The following is a 23,036-nucleotide window of genomic DNA, read 5'->3' on the forward strand; positions in this document are numbered from 1 at the left end:
CCTAATAACATACAAAAATGTTACAAACAGTTGATTATAAACGCTTTTCAAAACAAATGAGAGTGTTAACGATAAGTGATCCAATTAAAAATCTGACTTCTAGTTTAGACTTAATCCAAAGGCTCCATACTTTAACTGGCTCAAAGTCATCAGCTTATGCGGTCGTGGTATTCGCTTTAGTTCCAAGATAATGTATACCAATAATATTATTAATGGCACATAAATTCTGTATGAATGTCTGTTGTTCTTTCATGAATTAATTGTTGAACTGAATTTAATGAAATTTCCTATGATTTTATTATATATAATATTTGACAACCAGCACCTAACATGAAAACGGAGCCAAGTACGACAAATTAGTGTAATATTAATACTGTTTCGATGTTATCCGACTATATAAATCTGTGTCAAATCTTCAAAGATTTCAGTTCTTTTATTTCTTTACATTCTATCCCTACGTGACGTTCCTGCCAACCAGGCGCCATTAGAGATCGGGTTGCAATTCGCATTTTAAAGTGTATCCACTTGCATATAATGCCATATCATAAAGTAATCGCAATGGAATTAAGACAATTAAAGGAAATCGTTTGGTTAATTATGAAAAATCGCACAAGCGCTCTGAGATGGAGAATTATTATAATTTGTACGCAAATATATACAAAAATATGCCATAAAAGCTAATACTAATGCGAGAAATAAAAACCAAATCAATAAATTTTATTACTCATCAAAAGTGTACTTTTTGGATAAAAATTGCTTCGATTTAGGATTGGTTTTCATCGCAGTACTAATAAAGAACATTGTTCTTATGAATAATCATGAATACTAACATCGTTTCATAAATCTGGTTTATTTCAAAAGAGCAAATATGCGAGTCTTTTGCCATTCCGCTAGCTGGAGGCTGTTTTCCGAAACAGTGGTAGAGTTGAGATGTTGATATTGATTCAGCTGATTTCGATTGGAAATATAAAGTTAAAATTGAGAAAATTATTGGATATTTTTAACTTTGCTTATCCATAAATAGTTTGTTAAAAATATTAATAAATGAAGTTACACTATATGTAGATGAAAAAAGCGTGAACTTTCAGACAGGAAATATTATATAAATTCAATTGTTTATGATTCATATAAAAGTATATCATATATTGGAAAATAATAACTGCTGAGTTCTTTATGGATTCTTCTCGGTTGTTCCACATACCGAACCTAGTTATAAATATTACAATAAATAAAAAACAATTCAACCGATTTACTAATTACTAATTTAAAATTAACATGGGTATTTAGTTGATTTTGTAATCATGAGATATTTAAAGGCATATCTGTTCATTGCCTAAACAGTAATCTCGCATTTCTTTTAATTTACTCTCTCCTGTCTCCAAAGTTTTACATTAAAGTTTTAATAGCCTAGTGTACCGAAGATTGTAGAGCTAATCACTACATTAGCTCTACAATCTGCATTTCCCAGGATATATTATAGTAGCTGGATATATGTAGGTGCGATTTATAATAAAACTGACATTTTAATGTTATATTGTTTATGATTTATGATCATGAGAACTTAGAACTTTAACTTTATTAACTTATTTAGAAAGATAAAATGTATGAATATAGCAATTAGAAATAATAGCGTTCAAGTTATTATTGTTTTTCAGATGAAGTGTTTGTATGTATATTTGGTGGAAAATTTCCATAGTAAATATATTTTTCAAACAAGCAGGTTATTTAATATATTTTCTCGCTACTAAGTTTAGTCCGATCTTGTTTAATCGAAATGAGTACATCTTCAAAGCACAATTGCGCTCCAAATTCATATCCTATATTGTGCGTATGTCCAAATGGCGTAAGTGAAAAAAATCTAAGTAATTTATGACTTAGATAAATAATTATTACTGCAGCTATCTATATCGATTAATGAGGTACACATATTGAACAATACGTTACTGATAGCGATTATATAAAATAGAGTAATTAATTATTGAAAATAGTTTTTTTGTAAAATTAATTAACAATTATTATCAATAACAATACCTAATTTAATTTTTTCTTATATCAATTTCATTTTTAGTAATAGTCATGCGACTATTACTTTTTTAAAGTTAAATAACTGTTTTAAATTTATAAATATTTATGTGTTTTTTAACTTACCAAGAACTTAATTTCAGCTGTAAATTTTTGTCATTAAAATATATTTATGTTTTGTCTTTCTTCAATTGTAATTCTTTATTTATAATTGGTTGAATAGCAATTATGAAAAATTATTAGTAAATAATCGGAATGACATGATGGTAAATATTGTAACACTAATTAAAAGAAATTTTCGTTAAGTGTTTACAATAAATTTGTCAATAGGAATATTCAATTAAAATGAATTCAATGGTTGGTTCTAACCAAAGATACTCTAATCTCTAGTTACTAATTTAGAGAGGATAAAATATGAAAACCATTTATTTAAGGAAGAAATAATATTACTAAACAGTCTCTTATTCTTTTTGATCCGAAGACAGTCGAATGATAAAAACAAAAACATAAGAATTTTAATAACGCCGCTTTATTTAATTTGTCACAAATGTGGAACTTGGTAATAAATTTCATTTCAATTAAAGTCACTCGAACAATATTCTTGTGGTTCGGTTGTGTAAGCCAGTGTATTCATTTCTTTATAGTAGGAATAAATATAATAAAATATCTTTATCTGTCTGTAATGGGGTAGACAAAGGAAACTCGTACGTACAGTCGACGTCGGGTGCCCGGAGCTCGTAGTAACCTCGTGACCACGACAGGTGCAGTTCTTACGAAACGTCACGCAAAATAATAAAACGACCTATGTTCGCGGCTACAACCCCATAAAATCATCTGTCATCTTTAACACTAGCGTTAACTTTCAACGTATTTTACGTATAATATTTGATTTTCTTTAAAGAAAACATCAATCTTGCCTCTACTTACGAGTATGCCCGAAACAAAACCAAAATGGTACTATATTGATTAATTAGAAATATAGAAATTGATAAAAAATAGATTTTTTTCTAGACCAAGATTGTATAAATGGGGATCATAAAAATGCTTTTAAATAAGATCTAGCAATCATGCTATTCTATTATTTGCAACGGGTGCCTATAATGAAAGTGCCACATTCAGCTCGATACTGCGAAACAAAGTGTCTTTATCAATGCATCAAAAGTGCTGTCACTTTCATTATTATTAACTATTGATGTAATTTCCGGGAATTTTCTTTCGATGTTCATTTGTATTCGCTTTCGATGCTTCACTTTTAAGTTTTCGAACTCCCTGTGCTAACATAATAGAACACCAATATAAAAGCTGCTTCAATTTTCATCGTATTTGCGTGACCACTAACCGGTCTTGATAATTGCAATAAGTCAGGCAGCAGTCCTGAATTACTCATAAATAAAATAAAAAAATGGTAACTCTGCGGTCAATGTTTTAATAAATTGTGTAATTTGAAGCTTTCCGTATTTGCTTTTTTTTGGTTTGACAATATCACATAAATAATTTTACATTCCTTTCTTCTTTACTGCAAAATTTTATTTCTGTTATTGTTATAATTGACCAGGACTTTTCTTCTTTCAAAATAATTATGTAATTAAAAATAGTTTAGTGTAATAAATGTTGTAATATTAAAAAATACCTCTAATGTTGGTAAATATTATGCCTAAAAGCTCTATGAAATTTTCCCATGCAAAGCTAACTAGGATACATTTTTTTTTCGACTACTGGTACCTAATAAAATATTTTTTACTAAATTTTAACTAAAAGTACCTTTCGTTACATTCATATTTATTTTCGTCCCATTTATCAATTAATTCAATTCCTGAATGGTCGAGATACTTTTATAGTAACAAGTATACATTTTCTACGACTACATTCAGATTCAGAAGATTTATATGCGGTAGTGTTTCCTACTAAGTAAATTCGTGAGGAAAAAGAGCAACAACTTCATCTAGAGTCCGAGAAGCCTCTGCATGGCTCCTTTATAGGATTTTCCCGAGATCTCTACGTGATTTGGAAATATCTTTTTCTTTTATAATTATCCATTTTTATTTGGTTGATACCTGCCCCGATGTCCGATTTTCTTACAAGAAATTTTCAATTAAATTGAAATTAATTTATAACTTAATATTTATATTAAAATATATTTATATTTGACTTCTATGTACCTACTTAATTTATTTTCTTTGATGTCTAAATGTAACGTTGAAAGTCTTCTTTATATTGTTTATCCGTACCATTAGGCGGGCTTTTAATAACTAAAGTTTGAGGTTATAAGGTACATTGACAATCATTAATTTACTACATATCAATAGTGGAAAACTGTTTGTTATAATTGTAACTTACTTTCTTAATTTTATGTTTTCAAAGTAATAAATTGTGTATTTGTGCCGTAACAAAATAAAACTTTTTGCCTACTGATATTAATAAATAGTGTAATAAACGGCACATTATATGGGTTGGCGAGTTATCACTTCGTTAGTGTACTTGCGAAGTAAAAAAGCAAGTGCGGCTGAGATGGCGACCCGAGCGGCAAGCGGTCACACGACGCGATGCTACTTCTCTATCAGCGCCCTCCTCCGTCCCTCCGCGCCGCCCGCGGCCAGCGCGGCGCCCGCGAACGGAATTCGCACGGCCGCCGCCGCCTCGTGCCTCACGACGCCGTCACTCAGTGTACTACCGACCGCTCGTGCCCGAGGACGAATCGTCGTTTCTCGTAAGCGGCATTTATTACGCAGTTGCGAGATTTGCCGACCGCGTGGGCATTTGCAAGGTACCCTTGCCGTTTGACGCGCTCGTTTTTCGGATGATACCAAAGTGCAATACCCAGTGATAACTGTCATTAATACGAAAAAAGTTTCCTACGACTGCCAGAGACTTGTTAAAAACAGACACTAAACTTTGCAGTCTTTGTTTTTTTTTTCTTAGTGCTAGTGATAATTACGGACAACTATAATTTTGAGCTATCTTACAAGGTTAACGCTTCTAGCCCGTCAGAGATGAATTGGAAAATCGGCGCGTAGTCGCTCACGTGGTGCACGCCCCGCCCCCACCTCGCTCCGCGCTTATATTTAGCGAAAATCGCCTCTAGGGAGCGGCCCGACGGCAGATACGTAAACGCTCATCTCTGTTTATGCACGACGCCACATGTTATCGGCTTCGTGTAACAGGGCGATAAGGAGTTAGATAACCTTTGCGGATCGCGGACTGAGTCTGACTGATCACGTTCTGGAAATATAAATAATTCAATTTAAAAAATAAACTTTGTTGTGATGGTAAAAACCAAAGTAGATTCGCGCCATTGAGCGTCGCGTACGACACACCCACCAAAAAATTCCACGGCCTATCAACATTACGCATCAAAATGTCTTTACAAAGAGGAAGTAGTTATCATAGTCCATGGTCTTCGCAGACAGGGCTTTCAGAACTTGATGGAACTATGGTAGAATTGGACCCCGTAGGAGAATTAGCAGAAGTTGGCTTTGAACCACAAACGCGCGCTCGTTCCAACACGTGGCCACTGCCCAGGCCAGAAAACTATATTGAACCCGAAGATTCAGGCTCCAAAAAGAATTCCAATCAGAATTTAAGCGGTAAATGTGTAACACTATTAAATTGAAAATACTAAAAAAAAATATTATGTAATTACTATAGATAAACAAATATTGTTGTTGTATTGTGTCATTTTTACTCAAACAATTTAGTACAAAACAAACATACAAGCCAAAGATTATAAATAGATCGTGTACCAATATTAGATTTGTTTTCATAATTGTACCAGTTTCCGTCTGAGCTGTCGCGGATTTTAGTTCGAATTCGAAATAATCTTCCACATTAAGGACAAATATGCTGATTTTGTCCTGCCATGAGATTAATAACAAAATGTTATTAACCTTATTACTACAACTATATTGATAAAGTATGAAATCCGGTTCGACTTTAACTGTATTTTATTCACAGTAGAAATAAACAATTAGGTACCGAGGTGTCAAAACTAAAAAAGTCTTTTATAGGGGGACAGGGTATATTTATAAATTCTTCGGAGCGTATATTTACAATACATTTTGTTATATTATAAAATAGGAAAAAAACTTATTTTGACAAACTTTTGTTTATTTATGGTACAAATTAATTTGACACGGAGTATTAATATCTACTAACGATAGTTCTAAATATAGCTAATATTATATTGTTTATTAGTTAAGCATTCTCATTTAATACAAACATCAATTTCATGTGATTTAATAGCATTAAGATAATATACTTATCCCTAATATACCACGTTACCATATAAGACCGCTAAGTGGTTTTTATTAATTTATCGTCTAAGCATTACCTAGCTATCAGATATTCTACCGTCAGTAGCCTTTTTGATAAGGAGTGTTCCACGATCGTTTGAGTGAAACCTAACCCGGCGTGTATACATAACAATGATACATGTGGTATTTACCATGGTTGTGGAGCAACTATGACCACTGCTCTGAATCAATATAGTGGCTTATGTATCAGCTGATTTTCCTAATTAGTTCAATAGAAAGAAAATAAACTAAGATAAAGTAGACATACACTTTTCTGTTGCAATAAAAATCCATAATATTTCATAAAATGTAAAATCTGCAGACTCCTATTTAGCAATATTAACTTATTTTTTAAACGTATTTAATATTTAGCTTTAAAAGTTATTCAAATAATAATTATCGCAACAGGTAAAATATATCTTTACTACTCTGAATGTAAAATTAATGGACTTTATAATGAATAATGTTATGGTTACTTATCACATATTGGGATTTTGTTAAATATAAATATAGAAAATATATATACACAATGATATTTATGCATACACAAATTACATACGGTAGATAATTAAACAGAAAAAATATATACAATATTTTTGCGCACACTTTATTACTAGAAATACAGATTTATTAGTCAATAATTTTATTTAAAAATATACTTATTTAATTAACTACTATACTTGCAATGGTCTCCATGTATATACATATTATATAGCCGGTATCGTACAAAACATACCTTAAATAAAAACAGTACCGTCTTTATCATAAACCATTTGCTTAAGGGCCACGAAAGGCCGAAATATTTGCTTATAATGTAATTTCTATTTTACTAGGAAGTAAATAGGGAAGATTATTTCGAATACCTGGTAATACTAAGCGGTACTAGTAAAAACTGCTCAAGCGAAAGCGTTATTCTGGCTAAATATCTAGTCGAAACCACCAAAGTTTTTGGTAACCCTCAGTGAGCGAGGTAAACTCCTAGTTGGTAATTTTTTTTTACGTTCTATTAGGGCCACAAATTTTCATGTGCCGTAGAGCTGAGTGGACTGAGATAGACCTAATTAAAGAGTTGATTATTCAAAATATAGCCAGTTTGCCTCATAGAAAAGGGTTTTAGACGTAACAGATGCTTAATAAGTTTCAATCTTTGTCCCTACAACATTTTGAACGTGACCATTAAATCGGTGTGTCTTCTTACAGGTGCTCCACCTCTGCCAACTTCTGTTGCAACAAAAAAGAACTCTTCACGGCGTAATGCTTGGGGCAATCTTTCCTACGCTGATCTCATCACACAAGCCATAACCTCCTCTCAGGACAATAGGTTAACGTTGTCTCAAATATATGAGTGGATGGTCCAAAATGTGCCATACTTTAAGGATAAGGGTGACAGTAATTCCTCTGCTGGATGGAAGGTAAGATTATTTCTCAAAGTATAATTTTTAAGTTGTACTCAATGAAAGTAAATAACAAAGATATGAGTTATTTATTTTAAGTTTACAAACGCACTCCAACTACGATGAAGTCGGCGTTTTTCCGTGAATACTGAGTGAAATGGTTAAAATATTTTTAAAGGCATTATAATGAATTGCTTGGCTTTGGGCCATTGATTCTTTTGGATGCATTACAATATGAAAACACCTTACATAGTAGTGCGACTAAAACTAAGATCTTGAATGTTATTTAAATTAAATGTTTCGAGTAATAAGTATCTACATACAATCAATAAAATATTAAATACCGTAAGATAATTTCATGTAATATTTAGATATAGCGGGAAAACATAAACGATCATTAATTTGCGTATTCAATACAAAATGAAGTTTTAAAATGAAACCAGTTTTATGTGCGTACCTATACTTATTCTTGATATTAGCGCCCTGCCCACTCTGCGCCAATAATTAACTAATAAAAGCCCTGGCTTCTTTTCAATAGTTGAACGCTAGCCATCGGTGACTTCCGTGTTCAAGAGTTGCCAACTATTGTAGATTATTTAGAATTTTATTGATTCTAAAATGTACGAGGTTAGCTTCATTAAATATTCTTACTTTTATGTTTTACTAAAAGTGCTTACGTTTACATCATTATGAATACTCTATAGATAATATATTGAATACATTTAGTACCTAACCTTAAGAAGCTAAATATTATACAATGCAAATAAATTCAACAGTTAATACGTCTCAAATAAGTCAACTCAAATCTTTTTTAACAATTAGCCGAAAATTAAAATTAATTAAATGTTTCTTAATTGTAAACAAGAAGACTTTTTGATTAGTTTTTTTTTGTATTAAGTTCTACGAAATTTGGACGAACTGCGCAGTGGCACGCGTTATCTCAATCCGAGCTGCGACATGACCGATATAAATGATAATAAAAACACTATTACACGCTCAATCCATGCCATTACTCTTGACGTAATAGCTTCACACATCTACATTGCTGTTCCGGAATTGACAGTTGTAAAAGTTAAACGTTGTAGGAAAGCAATGGAATGTGAAACGGACCTAATATACACAGTTATGCTAACAAATTATGTGATCAAATGACGTAGGACATGAAACGCCTTCTCAAGAACAAAATAAAAAAACGTTCTATTAGGTTTTTATCGCTATTCTATATCTGTCTTTCTTTTATGTTACACTTTAAAGTTAATTATGTCTCACAAATATAATCATCTTTAAGTTGGCGACCTTCATGAAGATATCCGTGGAATCGATTCATGTTTACGCATACAATATCCATTAAAGCGCCTTGGTTCTGATGTCCGACTCTAACGATTACCTACTATAAAATAACGTTTAAAATTCATCGGCCTCAAATCACGCCATTGTATGCGTAAGTAATTAGCGACATATAAATATCGTGTGTCACGTTCCGACTTATATCAATTCTGTATTAAGCGAGTGAGATAGAAGTATGTGTTCTCATAAGGTGAATGAATGATACTCATGAAGACACGTGCTTGCGTATTTTAGTTATCGATCAAAGAAAGAAATTACTTTTTTCTATTATTGCGAAATACATCGAAGGAGAGTTTCTTGAAAACATTTCATTTCGAGACTATTTGTCGTCGTATTCATTATAAATTACATTCGTCCGACGATCGTCATACTTAACGAGACACATTTATTTATTATATAATTGTATTAAATTTCTTATCATTCGTAATGAAGCAACACCGTAAAAAAGGGGTTTTATTTTGACATATACTATAACAACTAGACTTGAAACCGTACCATTATTAACTCTATAAACAAACAATAAATTAGCAAGTATAATTACTAAGAAACTTTAATAACAACAACATATAAACACAATAGATAATAATAATAATAATTTAGGGATTTCTTTAAGCGAAATAATTAATAGAATTTATTCCCTTATAATTGATTTCAATTAATTTTTAAACGAACGTTAGGTACTAAATTAGCACACGCTATTTTCGTTTTAATATATATGAAGGACAAAATTGGTATTCGCAGTTTTGTTATCGCATCTGATCCCATTGAATAGTAAATGAATGTTACCGTTAAACTGTCCCGTTATACACCTTCGCAAAATCTCATATCCTTATTCTTACGCATTGTTCAGAGTATAAGAATTTTAAGCGTATATCATCCTACCGATCTATCGAAGTATTTGGACTTCAAATTTTCTACCGAATATGTTACTGTAATAAATAAATAGTTTTTATTTATTATGAAATAAGCAACGTCACTATTGCAAACTTAAGTATCGATAGGAGTGAAAATAATGAAAACGCAAAACGCGCTAATGCTTACTGTTCACAGACATACGTCATATATTAGAAATATAAACTTATAGTGTCAAGTGAACACAGGTTGAATGTCATAACAATTCCATTTATGTTATTTTTGCATACGTTATCGTTGCCTTTAATGTCATACACTCACACATACATATATATTACTATATTAGATTATAGATTTGACTAATATTTAAATATTCTCTACTCAATGTTAATATATCGTAGAACCTCGATTATCCGAACTAATTGGAACCAAGACTAGTTCGGATAATGTGCTTACTTTGGGATGTGTTGTTTTTTATTTACCTTCAAATAAAAACACCTTTTCACATTAAATTATATATATAATAAAATCTGAACACCTATAAACTTCAAATGCTATTTTTATATTGTTATTTTTATAAAATCGACAACTTTTAATTAACGAACGTATACGACACGCTAATATTCGGATAATTAAGCGTTTGGATAATTGAGGGCTCGGATAATCAAGGTACAACTGTATCCAAATTTCTAAAGCATGTTATTCCTCTATACCAAATACTTCAACCTCTATTTCAAGACATGTTGAAAAATTAAACATAATTTTAGTTATATCTTAATAAATGCATTATACGTCAAATTTATACATCTATGATCTTAATAAGTAATTGAGGTTACATTGATGTACAAGCGCCTTCTATCTCTCTGTGGATATTGATAACATTTATGTCATATTTGCACAGTCACATTACTTGTGTGATAACAAAATAAATAATATCAAGCGCTCATTAGTTGCAATGCTGTATAGTTCAATAAGTTACTGTGTTCCTTTGATTACACTGATTTTTTCTTTAGCTCTTTTTCTCAAATTTCGAGGTAAAAAGTCATATATTAATAAAAAATATATAGTGATCAGACTGGGTAGTATTCATTAATTTCATATATATTTATAATATGAGAAGAATATTTATAATAGAACTTATTAACACAAAATCTACAATAATGAAATAAGAATAAGAAAATATTTGTTAAGGACGAGCAAACATTGCAGATATAAAGTTAACATTATTGGAAAAATCCAAATAAAAGATGTTATTAAATAATTAATTAAAAACCTATAAGAAATAAACGGAAAACTTAAAGTATACACAAAATTAAACACACTCTTATCTTATTCAGATGTCTGCAATTGTTGTTTTCAAAAAGGTAAGCCACCTTATTCAGCTTTTGCATTTCAGTTTTAGGACCTACAACCAAAGGCTTGTACTCAATGATGACTATTGTATCGAGCCGTAAAAAAGTGATTAAACATTAATTATAGTAATGCTATTTTTTACCGTAATTAAAAATAAATGATGTGCATAATTACATCTACTTGCTTAAGAATTCAATTTAAAAAATAATAGTAATAATTGTTGTTAATGAAATAATATATAGAACTTGTAAATGCAAAAAAAATGAAATCATTTTTAATTAATAAACAAAATATAATACAATAATATACAAGTCACAATCATTCGTTGCGGCAGCAATTTAACATACGACGAGGCTCTTGTAAAGTATTTTTTATTAATTTTTTTTATATTGAAGGATACCAGAAAGCAATACAGAATTGCCTACGATATTCTATCCTGATCATAAATGGTGAATTAATAAGCTGTGGGATGACTAAATTGTATTTACAAAACATAAGACCATACTATCATTCAAAGCTTTAGGAATTTATACTAGTTATTATTATAGTATGTAAATTTTTTAAGATGTGCATACAATTTCAAGATATGTTCCTTCACATTCTTCTATAAATAATTAACTATTCAGAACGTATGATCACCATAACCATCATGTTATCTTGTTATCTAGCCCTGTTGTAGTTTAAAATGCAAGACACGAATATAACACTGAATATTACCTGGGAGGCAGAAAACAAAACAAACGGTGCACTAGGTTCATGCATTTAATTTTTTAGTATTAAAACCTTTTTTTCCCTTTGTAGCTACTTTCTTTTAACAGGCAATGTTTTATATTTTTTGTTCTAAATTTAAATGTCGTTTTTACAGTTGACACTTACTACATTTATCTTAGATTTTTAATATGGAATTGGCCTATCCATTTCTGTATTTTCCGTAACGACACCTATTTACGACGCCCTCTTCTGCATGTATAAAGGATAAGACAATATTTGATATGAGATACGGCTTCTCATTTTCAATATAATATGATTATTGTGAACATGAACTTGTTGACAATATTTATAATAAAAGATAAGAGAGACATTGACACATTTTTGCGAAACATTGAGAGTATTATCAATTTGATTTATTTTTAATTGATTTCAGTAACGTGTCAATCGTTATCGTAACGTTGAACACCGTGCATTACATTTTTTTTTTCTTCATCTAAGCGTAAATTTATTTCTTTAAGTTTTCTCTTGACTTCAGAACGAAGATCTTGTTATAGAAACGGATGCAATAGACGATAAACTTTGTGACTTTACGCTTGTATTTCGACGATTTCATTTCTTATGTTATACTTTATGACATTCTATTTTTCTAACTTTAACTCGTTGACAATATATCGAGGTCATTTACATATCATCAGTGGTTACCATGTATATTATGAATTGTGATATATAGAGACATAAAATAATAAATTATGGTTTTTAGACAGTTCCTTGAATCGAAGGACAGTTTATTAATAATTTTAAAATAGTATCTGTAACATAATAAATATGTAGTAGTAAATCTTTTTCTTTGACAAGAAGGGTCATTACCTTCTTCTAGACTATTCTGCTATTACTATTACGTAAATATATGTAATCTAACATGGTGACTTAAGAAATGAACAGTAAAACCAATAGTTACCCGTTAACGTCCCCTAGAAAAAGGCCATCAAATGTCTATTGTATTGGAAATAAGTTTTCCCTCTAAGCTACTTCGGTCCGGCTAGGTATGTTTTCATAGGTAGGTAGAATTTCATTCAACACACGTTAAGAGATGGATTATAAGAAAAATATATAAGGAAATAAAAGTATATATTTGTAAAATACAATTCAATAATTCATTTATCAATATTAATTTGGCCACGGGGTGATTATTTTGTCACTTAATTATCTTATCTGAGTTAGTCCTTGGTAAGTTAAATTGAACCTTATTACAATAGTCATAACGTATTAACAATATTTGAAATAATACTCTAGGACATTATCTTATCGAAGTCTTGGTAGCGGCTGGTGGTACTATAATAGATAGTAAGAACACTCCTCAACTGATTTTTTCTGTATTATCTTGTAATAAAACAGTCATTGCGCGACAGTTACTACGATATAGTGAAATCTGAACCAATGGACAGAATTCTCGAGTTCATCGTGCATAATAAATTGATTAGATATAGTAGACGGTATGACCGCCGCGTGGATGGATCACTGGCCTTGGTATCGTTTGTTTAAACGATATCGACCCAATTGACTCCCAGGCTTCGGAAAGTTTTAGCTGTTTTGGCATTTATATTGCAAATAGTATAAATAGAGTCAAGAGTGCCTGTATGAAATATTAATAATGGGAAATGGACGTAAGCTAATAATAATTAAAGAATATTTCGATAACAAGGTCATCAAATAAATCTTTCTATATTATTGGTGGAAGTCATTTTTAATTTGTTGGTATGTAAGTAAATTTTTTGTTAACAATATATTTAAAGGAGAGTTGTCTACATGCACAGTTTAAAAGCTGCATGTCCAATAAGTCAGAATCTAGTCTAAACAAAATCGACGGAAAAAAGAATGGCCTTATTACCATATTACTATCTTTGTTAAACGACATTGCTTTTATATACTAAAAAAAATATTATAACTAAATAATATAATTTTCTTCCTATATACATGGCAAATCAAATCCTCTTTGAAAGAGGATTTGATTTGCCATGTTTGAAAGCGTACGACAAAGGATTTGATAGATCTGGGCGATCGCCTGCATGTTTCCAATTTCTTAATTGGAAATTGGGAATTATTTAACTAGTCGTTTGGTTTTCCGCCATCATAACAATTGTTAAAGCGCATAAATGCACTGATGAAAATTGATCATAACACAAAAAAAACTCCCAAACCGGCAGTGGGTTACTATTTTATTCTGACTATAAGCAGACGACTGTTTGGAATGACATGTTTAAGAATTAAATATTTCTTAAAATATCACAGATATTTCAAAACTAGTTTGACGTTTCTTTGAATACAAAGTAAGACTAGAAGAATACTTGTTGCATAAAGAATTTATACGCATAGTTATGCCACACAGGGTCCGACAGATGTTTTGTAAATTACATCTTAATTACAATAATTGCCGCTGAAAAAGTTGAAATAGTTTTGTAAATAGTTCAAGGTTTTTCTTTAAAAAGTTTTGTATCTATTTAAGCAAAAATAGAACTGTATTAAAAAACGAGCCTCAGTTGTACGTGAACTTTTCTTTGTAAAACTAAGAATATAGTAAGGTTTTAAATGTAAAGTTGTAAATAATTCTAGTGAAAATGCTTATTATTTAAAAGTGGCTTTATATCACATACAAATTAATAAAATATAATTTAATATTTGCTTGGGTTTTTTGAATAGCATATTATAGATGAGTATAATACGTAACAAACAATAATAATAATAAGTAATTGTAATCAACGGTTGCCTTCATAGTGACGCATATTATGAAACATAAAAATTTACATAACGTTTTGACGTTTTTCCCGCATTAGCTTACATTTACGTATTAATTCAATAGTATCTATTATATTATACTTACATTATATTTAAGCGGAAACTGCTTAAATTATTCGTACTTTGGATATTGTTCCACCAGTGGCACGAGCTGGGACAGACCTTCTCAGTATAGGATAACTGGCTTTTCTGTGTGAATTATTTTTTATTTTATTTCTTTTACTGACATTTAAAGAGAATAAAATTTTAAACACATTTTTTGACATGAAATAATTAATTATATTTTATTGTAATAACTTATAATCTCATCTTAAGATAATATTTTGTCTTATGTACATTATGAGTAACTTTTTCAAGGAAAATTATTAAATTGTTCCTGTCAATTGTTAATAATTAAGGAAAGCTACAGCGAATAAAAATAAAATAAATATTATTCAATTATGATATTGCAAACCAAATTACGTTGTAAGAATCATTTTATTAACGAATCTTAATTTATATAAGTGTTCAATAAATGGATGTTTGATGGAGCAAATTAATTTAATAATGTTAAGGACCAAAATATTTTTTAAATAAATAAAAGGTTTCTATAGGGCGCTTCCGACGTTTAGCATAAAGTCCTAAAAATATGTGTCAAAAGATTTTTTTAATAAAATATCGCTCCACCTGGAAACTGTAACGAGTTTAGTAATCTTGGTCATAAATTTGCCGATACAAATTTGTTCTACTTTTGATATACAGGAGGAATATTTGAAGGGGCGACTGCAATAGAGGTTGCAAGTTACGCCACCTTGCCCAGATTGATTTATACGTCTTGTTTGTCACAGGGCCGATTTATTTGAATTCCTGCCAGCCAGCCTCTAGCGGCCGGATTAATATCAACCAGAACTCCTCTATATCCATCTCTACTTCGGGCAATAATTCAATATTTCATCTATCGGGCCGGGACCTACTCCGAATTAACATACAAACGTCAATCGTTTCATGAATAAAAAATGTATTGGATTTAGTGGAATGACTAGCGCGATCACCGCGATTCTGTGGTTGGGGTATTCGAAATCGGCTATAGCGGAAATATGAAAATTTTCCCCATTCACTGATTTAGAATATCAACGTATTTAGATGACTTTTTCCCACACATTGCGTCGTAAAAGTCTCTGATACAAGTACAGCTTTATATAAATGAAAACTGTCGTACTCATCAATTAACCAATAAGACGTTTCTTAGATTATCAGTATATATGTCCTTATTTTCAAATGCCTATTAATACTTTGTAAATTATTAAGTATTTTGCAGCGTCTAAAGCAGATTACTCTGATTGTATTATGTATAATTAAATATAGACTTCATTTTCTTCATACTTCTTGCAAGTGTACTTTAATTTATTAAACGTAGAAACGTCGACTCAAAAAATTCCACGAGAGTTCCATCCATTGAAACTAGCTAAACCGGTTTAAAACCACATGACTTTCAAAGCATGTCGCAGTTTAATCATAGTAAATTTTGAAGTCGGTACTTTTATACATACATGTTATTTATAAATTCGAGCTAAATAATTAAAGTCTTGCATTAATTGTTTATTCACAAAATATTAGCTGCCTAATTTATGAACCTTGTTTATCGGTTCATTGCTTAGTTCAACTTTGATTTCACTCTCTATGTCTTAATTGTTTTGAACATGCGATAGAAGACATCGCATTATTAAACTAATCATTTGATTGCTTAAATAATGCTATCTTAATCCCTAACTAACATTTCAAGGTATTGGTCGTTTTAGCCAATTCGAATTAAGTGATAGTAAATAAAACCTTTTTGGGCCCTAACCTCTTTTCAAAGCTTATAAATAAATTATGTCTCAAAAACTGCAATCATTCGATATTTGACCTATTTCGAAAAAAAAAAATTGATAAGTAGCCTACATATACGACAATTTTTATAAATGTTAATAACATTTCTTAGCAATACAATAATTTAGCTTTGAAAGCTGAGATGGCCCAGTGGTTAGAACGCGTGCATCTTAACCGATGATTGCGGGTTCAAACCCAGGCAAGCACCACTATATATATATTTGTATATGTGCTTAATTTGTGTATATAATTCATCTCATGCTCGACGGTGAAGGAAAACATCGTGAGGAAACCTGTATGTGCCTAATTTCATCGAAATTCTGCGACATGTGCATTCCACCGACCCGCATTGGAACAGCGTGGTGGAATATGTTCCAAACCCTCTCCTTAATGGAAGAGGAGGCCTTATCTTAGCAGTGGGAAATTTACAGGCTGTTACTTTACTTTACAATAATTTAATAAATGTTGCCCAAACCTTTTTATAATACTTATTACATTTTTTTGTCAAATTTAATACGTCATTCAATTATTCTAAGCATTAATTTACATACATGCTTTTGCATGCTATGCTAAATTATAGCATATTTTTAAATATATATTTGTTTTTTATTTAATCTAGACTTATTTTTATGCATTCGCGTCGTTCATTAGGTTGCATGTTTTGTGTACAGAGGTTATAATGTTATTTTCTGATCTATTTTTTTATAGTAACATTGACAGCTATGTAAGAACTACAATGTTATGTCTCTTACATATATTTTTTTTATAATGCAGTCTTAAACTTATATTTCTATAATAGATATTTATCTGTTGATAAACATAAAATTTAAAACAGGTGATTCTATAATGTAAAATCTATAAAATATATAATTAAATTTTTTTATTCAAAAGTAACTCATTTCCTTGATGATTTTTATTAAAATGATACATAATTGACTGCGATTTGATATCGAATAAAATAAATATCACGATTCACTCCACTTTAATTCTTATTAATATATTTAAATAACAATTGATTCGTTTTAATTAGCTTTGACTTACATGTATAACCGTTTGTTATCTATTACCAAGCGTCAAACTACAAAAGGTCATAAGCAAGTATTTGAAATTCTAATCATCCTTATGTAAAAACGCTTTTGCTTTAATTATTACTGAGCCTCGACCTCGATGAATTCTGACCGATCCTAATTACTACAATTATAAAATTACGAATATGATGATAGACAATTACCTACTTATACCTTTAAGTGATCTTAGATTAACCGATATCAAGTTATATTACTCAGACGATATTGCCACAGACGAAAAGAATATCTTTTTTTAATAACACAGATTTTAAACAAAAGAGGTTTTAATAACATTACTGATATATAAATTGTAATTAATATTATTGAAATTAAATTTTATCAATCTTAATTATCATCCCGATAACGATATCGTTCGTAGGCTCGTGTTCATGTTATAAAATGCATTTAATTTGATTATTTTTTATTGTATCATAGCATGTCAAGCTGCCTTTGTTTTTCCTAGCTAATATTAACATGTAAATATATCTTGTAATAGTAGTGTTTATTCCAAATAATATATTATGGCATATCATGCGGAGCCGGACCTCGGTGGCCCAGTGGTGTACGTGCATCGTAACCTATGACAGTGGATCAAACCCAGGCATTTACAGGAGTGGAGAGTATGAAAGGCCTTAACCCAACATTGGAACATTTATAGGCTATTACTTATATCAAGCATAGTAAAAAATCAATTATAACAAGCAGCTTGATGTCATAATTTGGGATTAAATGTATATTTTCCACATATTTCAATCCTTTAATTGTTGTTATTTTCATTTTTTTTGTCCTATTTTATCGTTCATTTTTGACCATTATCATAAAGTAATAAAGTAACTTTCTTTACACGATAATATATTGTATTGCATTGCATGCGCAGCTGACCTATAGGACCTGGTTAAACCAAGCTTAAAAAATATTAAATTATGAACATTCATCAAGAATCATTATAAAATAATTGCTTTTTTCATTTTGATACTTTGGTTGGTTAAAACTAGTTCACAAAGTAAGTAAATTAAATACAATGCATGGCTAAACGCAATTTTCATTTTTTATCAATTTCTTGTACAGAGAAAATATTTATGCATTTATATACGCAAAATAAAAATGACAAGGATTGAATGAAAATGATATCTGAAGTCGATTCTTTTTTTTTTAAATAATAAATATAGAATACCAGCAATTGTTTATACCGAGAATTATCTAATAATTATTTCTACAGTACTATTTCTTTTTAGCTGACTTTTAAAAACGGAACAAAGCTATAGTCCAACCCGTTTTTTACTTTCGGAGACGCTCATTCGAAAACGGTATCAGCGCTTTTGGTGATTTATATGTTATTCTATTAATGTAGACTCAAGGTGGGCCTATGTATTTATTAATTATTTAACAGAACAAACGATATTTTAGAACATCAGGCCTATCATGCACAAGAGGAATATTAGGTCTCCATATTGGTGGCGTACTAGAGATTTAAGGAATGGTTAATATTTTTTTACAAGGTTCTCTGAGTGGTATCTTTTGAACATTTACTATCAAGAGTCACAATTGTTCGTCCAAATAACAACAGACATTAAAACACTTATTTGTTTGACTGTAATCAACGCTTGAATCGTGGATTTTGTCATATTTTTTAATAATATGTCTTGATTTCTTTTATGCAAACAACGTTGTATTTATAGCGGTTCTTATCTAAACAATTTTTTAGCAGCTTTGAAGTTACTGCTTTTATGTATTTTTTTTCGTTTACTCTTTTTAATTTAGACTATATTAGAACTTATCTTACACGATGTACCGAAAAACGTTTAAGAGATAAAAAAACATAATCGCATCGGTAAGATCGGATCGTTTGATTGGTTGTGACCGTGTTTTTTAATAAACTTATGTATTTAATTACCCATTTAACCATATAATTATATAAAGTCACTATTTTTAGTGACATTGTAAGTTTAGAAGAAAACACGTGGAACCTTTGTTAATACAGTAGGTACAGTTGAGTAGATAATTATGATTGTAGGACTCTACGTTATTTAGTTCTTTTTAAAGTATAAATTGTATCGCTGTGCGATGTTTTGATTGATCACAGAGCAGTAGGGAAAATAAACTATACAATTAAGCTGACCTAAATTTATGTAATAATGTTCACTTTAGTCAAAATATATCGTATGTACTTACCAATTTCCAGACTATTTGAAGTCGGTGCGAAGCCCAAAAACAACGTACTTCACTTAATAAGTTCTTAGTATTTTCTGATAATTTTAGTAAATTAAATTTTAATAATATATATAACTTATTCGGATAATTTAATCGAATTAGCAATCTATTATAATTAATTCTTCAGTGATTCTAGAACTATAGTATTTAATGAAATACTGAGAACCGGTTAAAATGTCGCAGTGACAAGCAAACATAATAAGTACTGTGCAAATGTCATTGAAAGTGAATATTTAAGTTTACATTTAAAATTAAATCAGTGGTAAATCTATTGATAACGGTACCATTGTGGTAGCTTCTTGGCTTCTCGAAACGCATTCACATTTCGCATTACCATTGACATCTAGGCAGCGTGGCAGTGTTTACGTTGCGGCCGGGCACGGTGTTTACAAACATTAAATTGTTTACTCGGCTGACAACGCAGTGCAAACGGCGTCACGCGTCGTCACAGTTGCGTCACGACCGCCTCCTTCTTGCTTGAAGCCGCCGCCCAATCCTGTTCTATTGCGTCTTATAAAACATTGCGATTTATATTTGCGGTGCAAATAACAAAACAATATATCACCCGTAATTATTATTAACGTTATGCGACTCTAAACGCAGACGCACTACGAGTTGCAACGTAATAACATCCACAGTGCAAATAATTAATTTGTGCTCTATTCTGCGTCTTATGGTATAAAAAAAAAAAAAATTGCTACACGGAATTTCCAAATTTATTTTACACAGACAATTAATTACCTTTTATAAGACAATGTTAAGGAAAATTTTAAAGACGCAAAAACCAGAGCGTCGTATTATATAATTATCTAATCGAGATCGTTACTAATTTGCTATTTATATTATTTTAATATTATTAGAAATATCCATTTTGATGGTCACAAAACTAATTTGGTGATTTTTGGTCTTGGTTTATAAGACTGCATAATCGCATTGCTTTTATATATTACTGATTGTATAAACGTCGAGATTAAAACATTTTGCTTAGAATAACGAACCTTGTACGCTTAGCAATTACAATCGGTACTTTTAGAAATATATCGAACGAATTCGCCTAGCACAAAAAACGTATTTCATCTGTACGATGTCTTGAGCTCTTTCTCTAAATTATTACCTTTTGCTAAACTTTGAGAATTGGCAGTTACTACAACAAAGGTGTGTTGATGTATAAAATGAGCAGAGTAGCTTTTAACTTTACCGATATGTATCCATTATAATATAAAGACATGGTTTATTATTGTCTGAGATATTTTGACGGGTGATTTAAGTAAAATTAAATTAATTAATTGTACTTAATACTTTAAAACAAAATATTTAGCACGAAAAATAAGACGGATTGAGGATGGAATAAATCGTATGAATACGTGATATGTGCATAACAATTATTAGACTAATCTTAAGACCGCAAAATAATTACGTCAGAAATATTTAATCTCTTTTATAGGAAACCACAAAGAGGAAAATATAAATATTTTCGATACACGCATGACACTGCGTGATAATGGAGGCCGTGTAAGGTCTTCAAATACAAGTAGCATTAGAGGATGTGATCTAGTCAACACATAATACGAAATTTAAATTTGAATTTATAGAAAGAGCTGAGAATTTATAGAGAGCCCAGTGGTTAGAACGCGTGCATCTTAACCGACGATTGTGGGTTCAAACCCAGGCAAGCACCACTATATATATGTGCTTAATTTGTGTTTAAAATTCATCTCATGCTCGGCGGTGAAGGAAAACATCGTGAGGAAACCTTGCATTCCACCAACCCGCATTGGAACAGCGTGGATCCTCTCCTTAATGGAAGAGGAGGCCTTATCCCAGCAGTGGGAAATTTACAAGCTGTTCCTTACTTTACTTTTTTATGTTATATGAAGAAAAGTAGACGATATGTCCTCCTAAAAAGGAAAGGTTAAGCTGGTTGAGGGTGCATTGGAAACCATGGGGCACCTTTTAGGCATCGTAGATGTGCTTAACTTAGGCCAGCTGACAAGACGTTATCTCTTATCTTACATGGCGAGGACCTCTTGTTTTAAGTAGCAATCTATCACTCGATCGTAAAAAGATCCAAGCACTTCATGCAAATATAATAAGTGTCGCGGAAACTTCTTCGCAGTCTGCAGTACTGTTCATTAGTCTCATAAAAGCACTTTTAAATCGTCATGTTACAATATTGAACTAAAATTAGTTCGAAAAGTAGATACTACCGAAAAGAACCGCCAAGAAACTCAGTATTTACTCTATATTCTATTTTTAGATGTAAAATATAATGGCAGAAAACCGGAATAATTGTTTTATTAGGCTGTTTATAGCTAATAAAGGGACATTAGATTTAAACTACGTTAGAAGTCTTATAATGTTTTCAGAAATATCTTACTCGTATATCAAACAAAACCAATCTAGTTATTTTCGAGCGATTCAACGCTTCAATTTAAAAATAATATTTCAAATCAACTTTATAATAATTACAGAGTTTTACTGCAAGAGACATGTCACAGATTTTCACACAACACATGCAGGTTTCTTTTTCTTTCGATTTTATCCTTCAGCATTTAATATGAAATGAATAAGCAAATATAATAGAACAAAATATGGTAAGTCGGTGGTGCTTGCTTGGGTTTTTAACAATCTTTAGTCAGTTTTAGGTGCTTTGGTTGAACCATCTCGGTTTCTTATTCATATTTAATTAAATACTCAATAAGTTAGTTTCTATGTTTTTGTGTATTTCTTTTTCATTGAAGTTGGTTTGAATTATTTTAATTTGTCATACTTATACTAAAACTAGTATAACATAATTATGCAATAATGATGATTAGTAGTTATAGTATAAGACTCAATTTACTGCACGTTTATATGAATCATTCTCAATAGGTATACTATAATTACATGATTATTATTCTACCATAATGTAGTCTAAAAAAAATTCCGAAATGTTCACAATATAATTTTTTTTAATCTATATCGTTTTATAATATATTACAATTTAGAATTAGTTTATAACCATTTATTAATTTACATGATTTATGAGATATAAAAAGAAAAACTCGAAAATAAAACCAAATGGTCGTGTCTTCAATATAGAAGGAAAACGATGTCATAGAACACCTTACGCATTATTGTATCATATATGTAGTATATAAGTATGCATA

The 23,036-nt window shown here is 30.6% G+C and overlaps 1 protein-coding gene across 2 annotated transcripts in view; it reads left to right on the forward strand.

Moving 5' to 3' along the window:
• Positions 1 to 4,658: 4,658 nt before the first annotated feature.
• Positions 4,659 to 23,036, forward strand: part of LOC124532557 (forkhead box protein O) — a 67,876-nt gene continuing 49,498 nt past the window's right edge. The window contains exons 1-2 of one of the 2 annotated variants that reach the window (XM_047107513.1): positions 4,659 to 5,606; positions 7,512 to 7,723. In XM_047107513.1, coding sequence (XP_046963469.1) covers positions 5,378 to 5,606; positions 7,512 to 7,723 — 441 coding nt within the window. In that variant the 5' untranslated portion in view covers positions 4,659 to 5,377. The remainder of the gene's footprint in view (positions 5,607 to 7,511; positions 7,724 to 23,036) is intronic. The other variant, XM_047107514.1, reaches the window with a different exon arrangement.

This window comes from Vanessa cardui, chromosome 9 (genome assembly GCF_905220365.1).
Source record: "Vanessa cardui chromosome 9, ilVanCard2.1, whole genome shotgun sequence".
Taxonomy (NCBI): domain Eukaryota; kingdom Metazoa; phylum Arthropoda; class Insecta; order Lepidoptera; family Nymphalidae; genus Vanessa; species Vanessa cardui.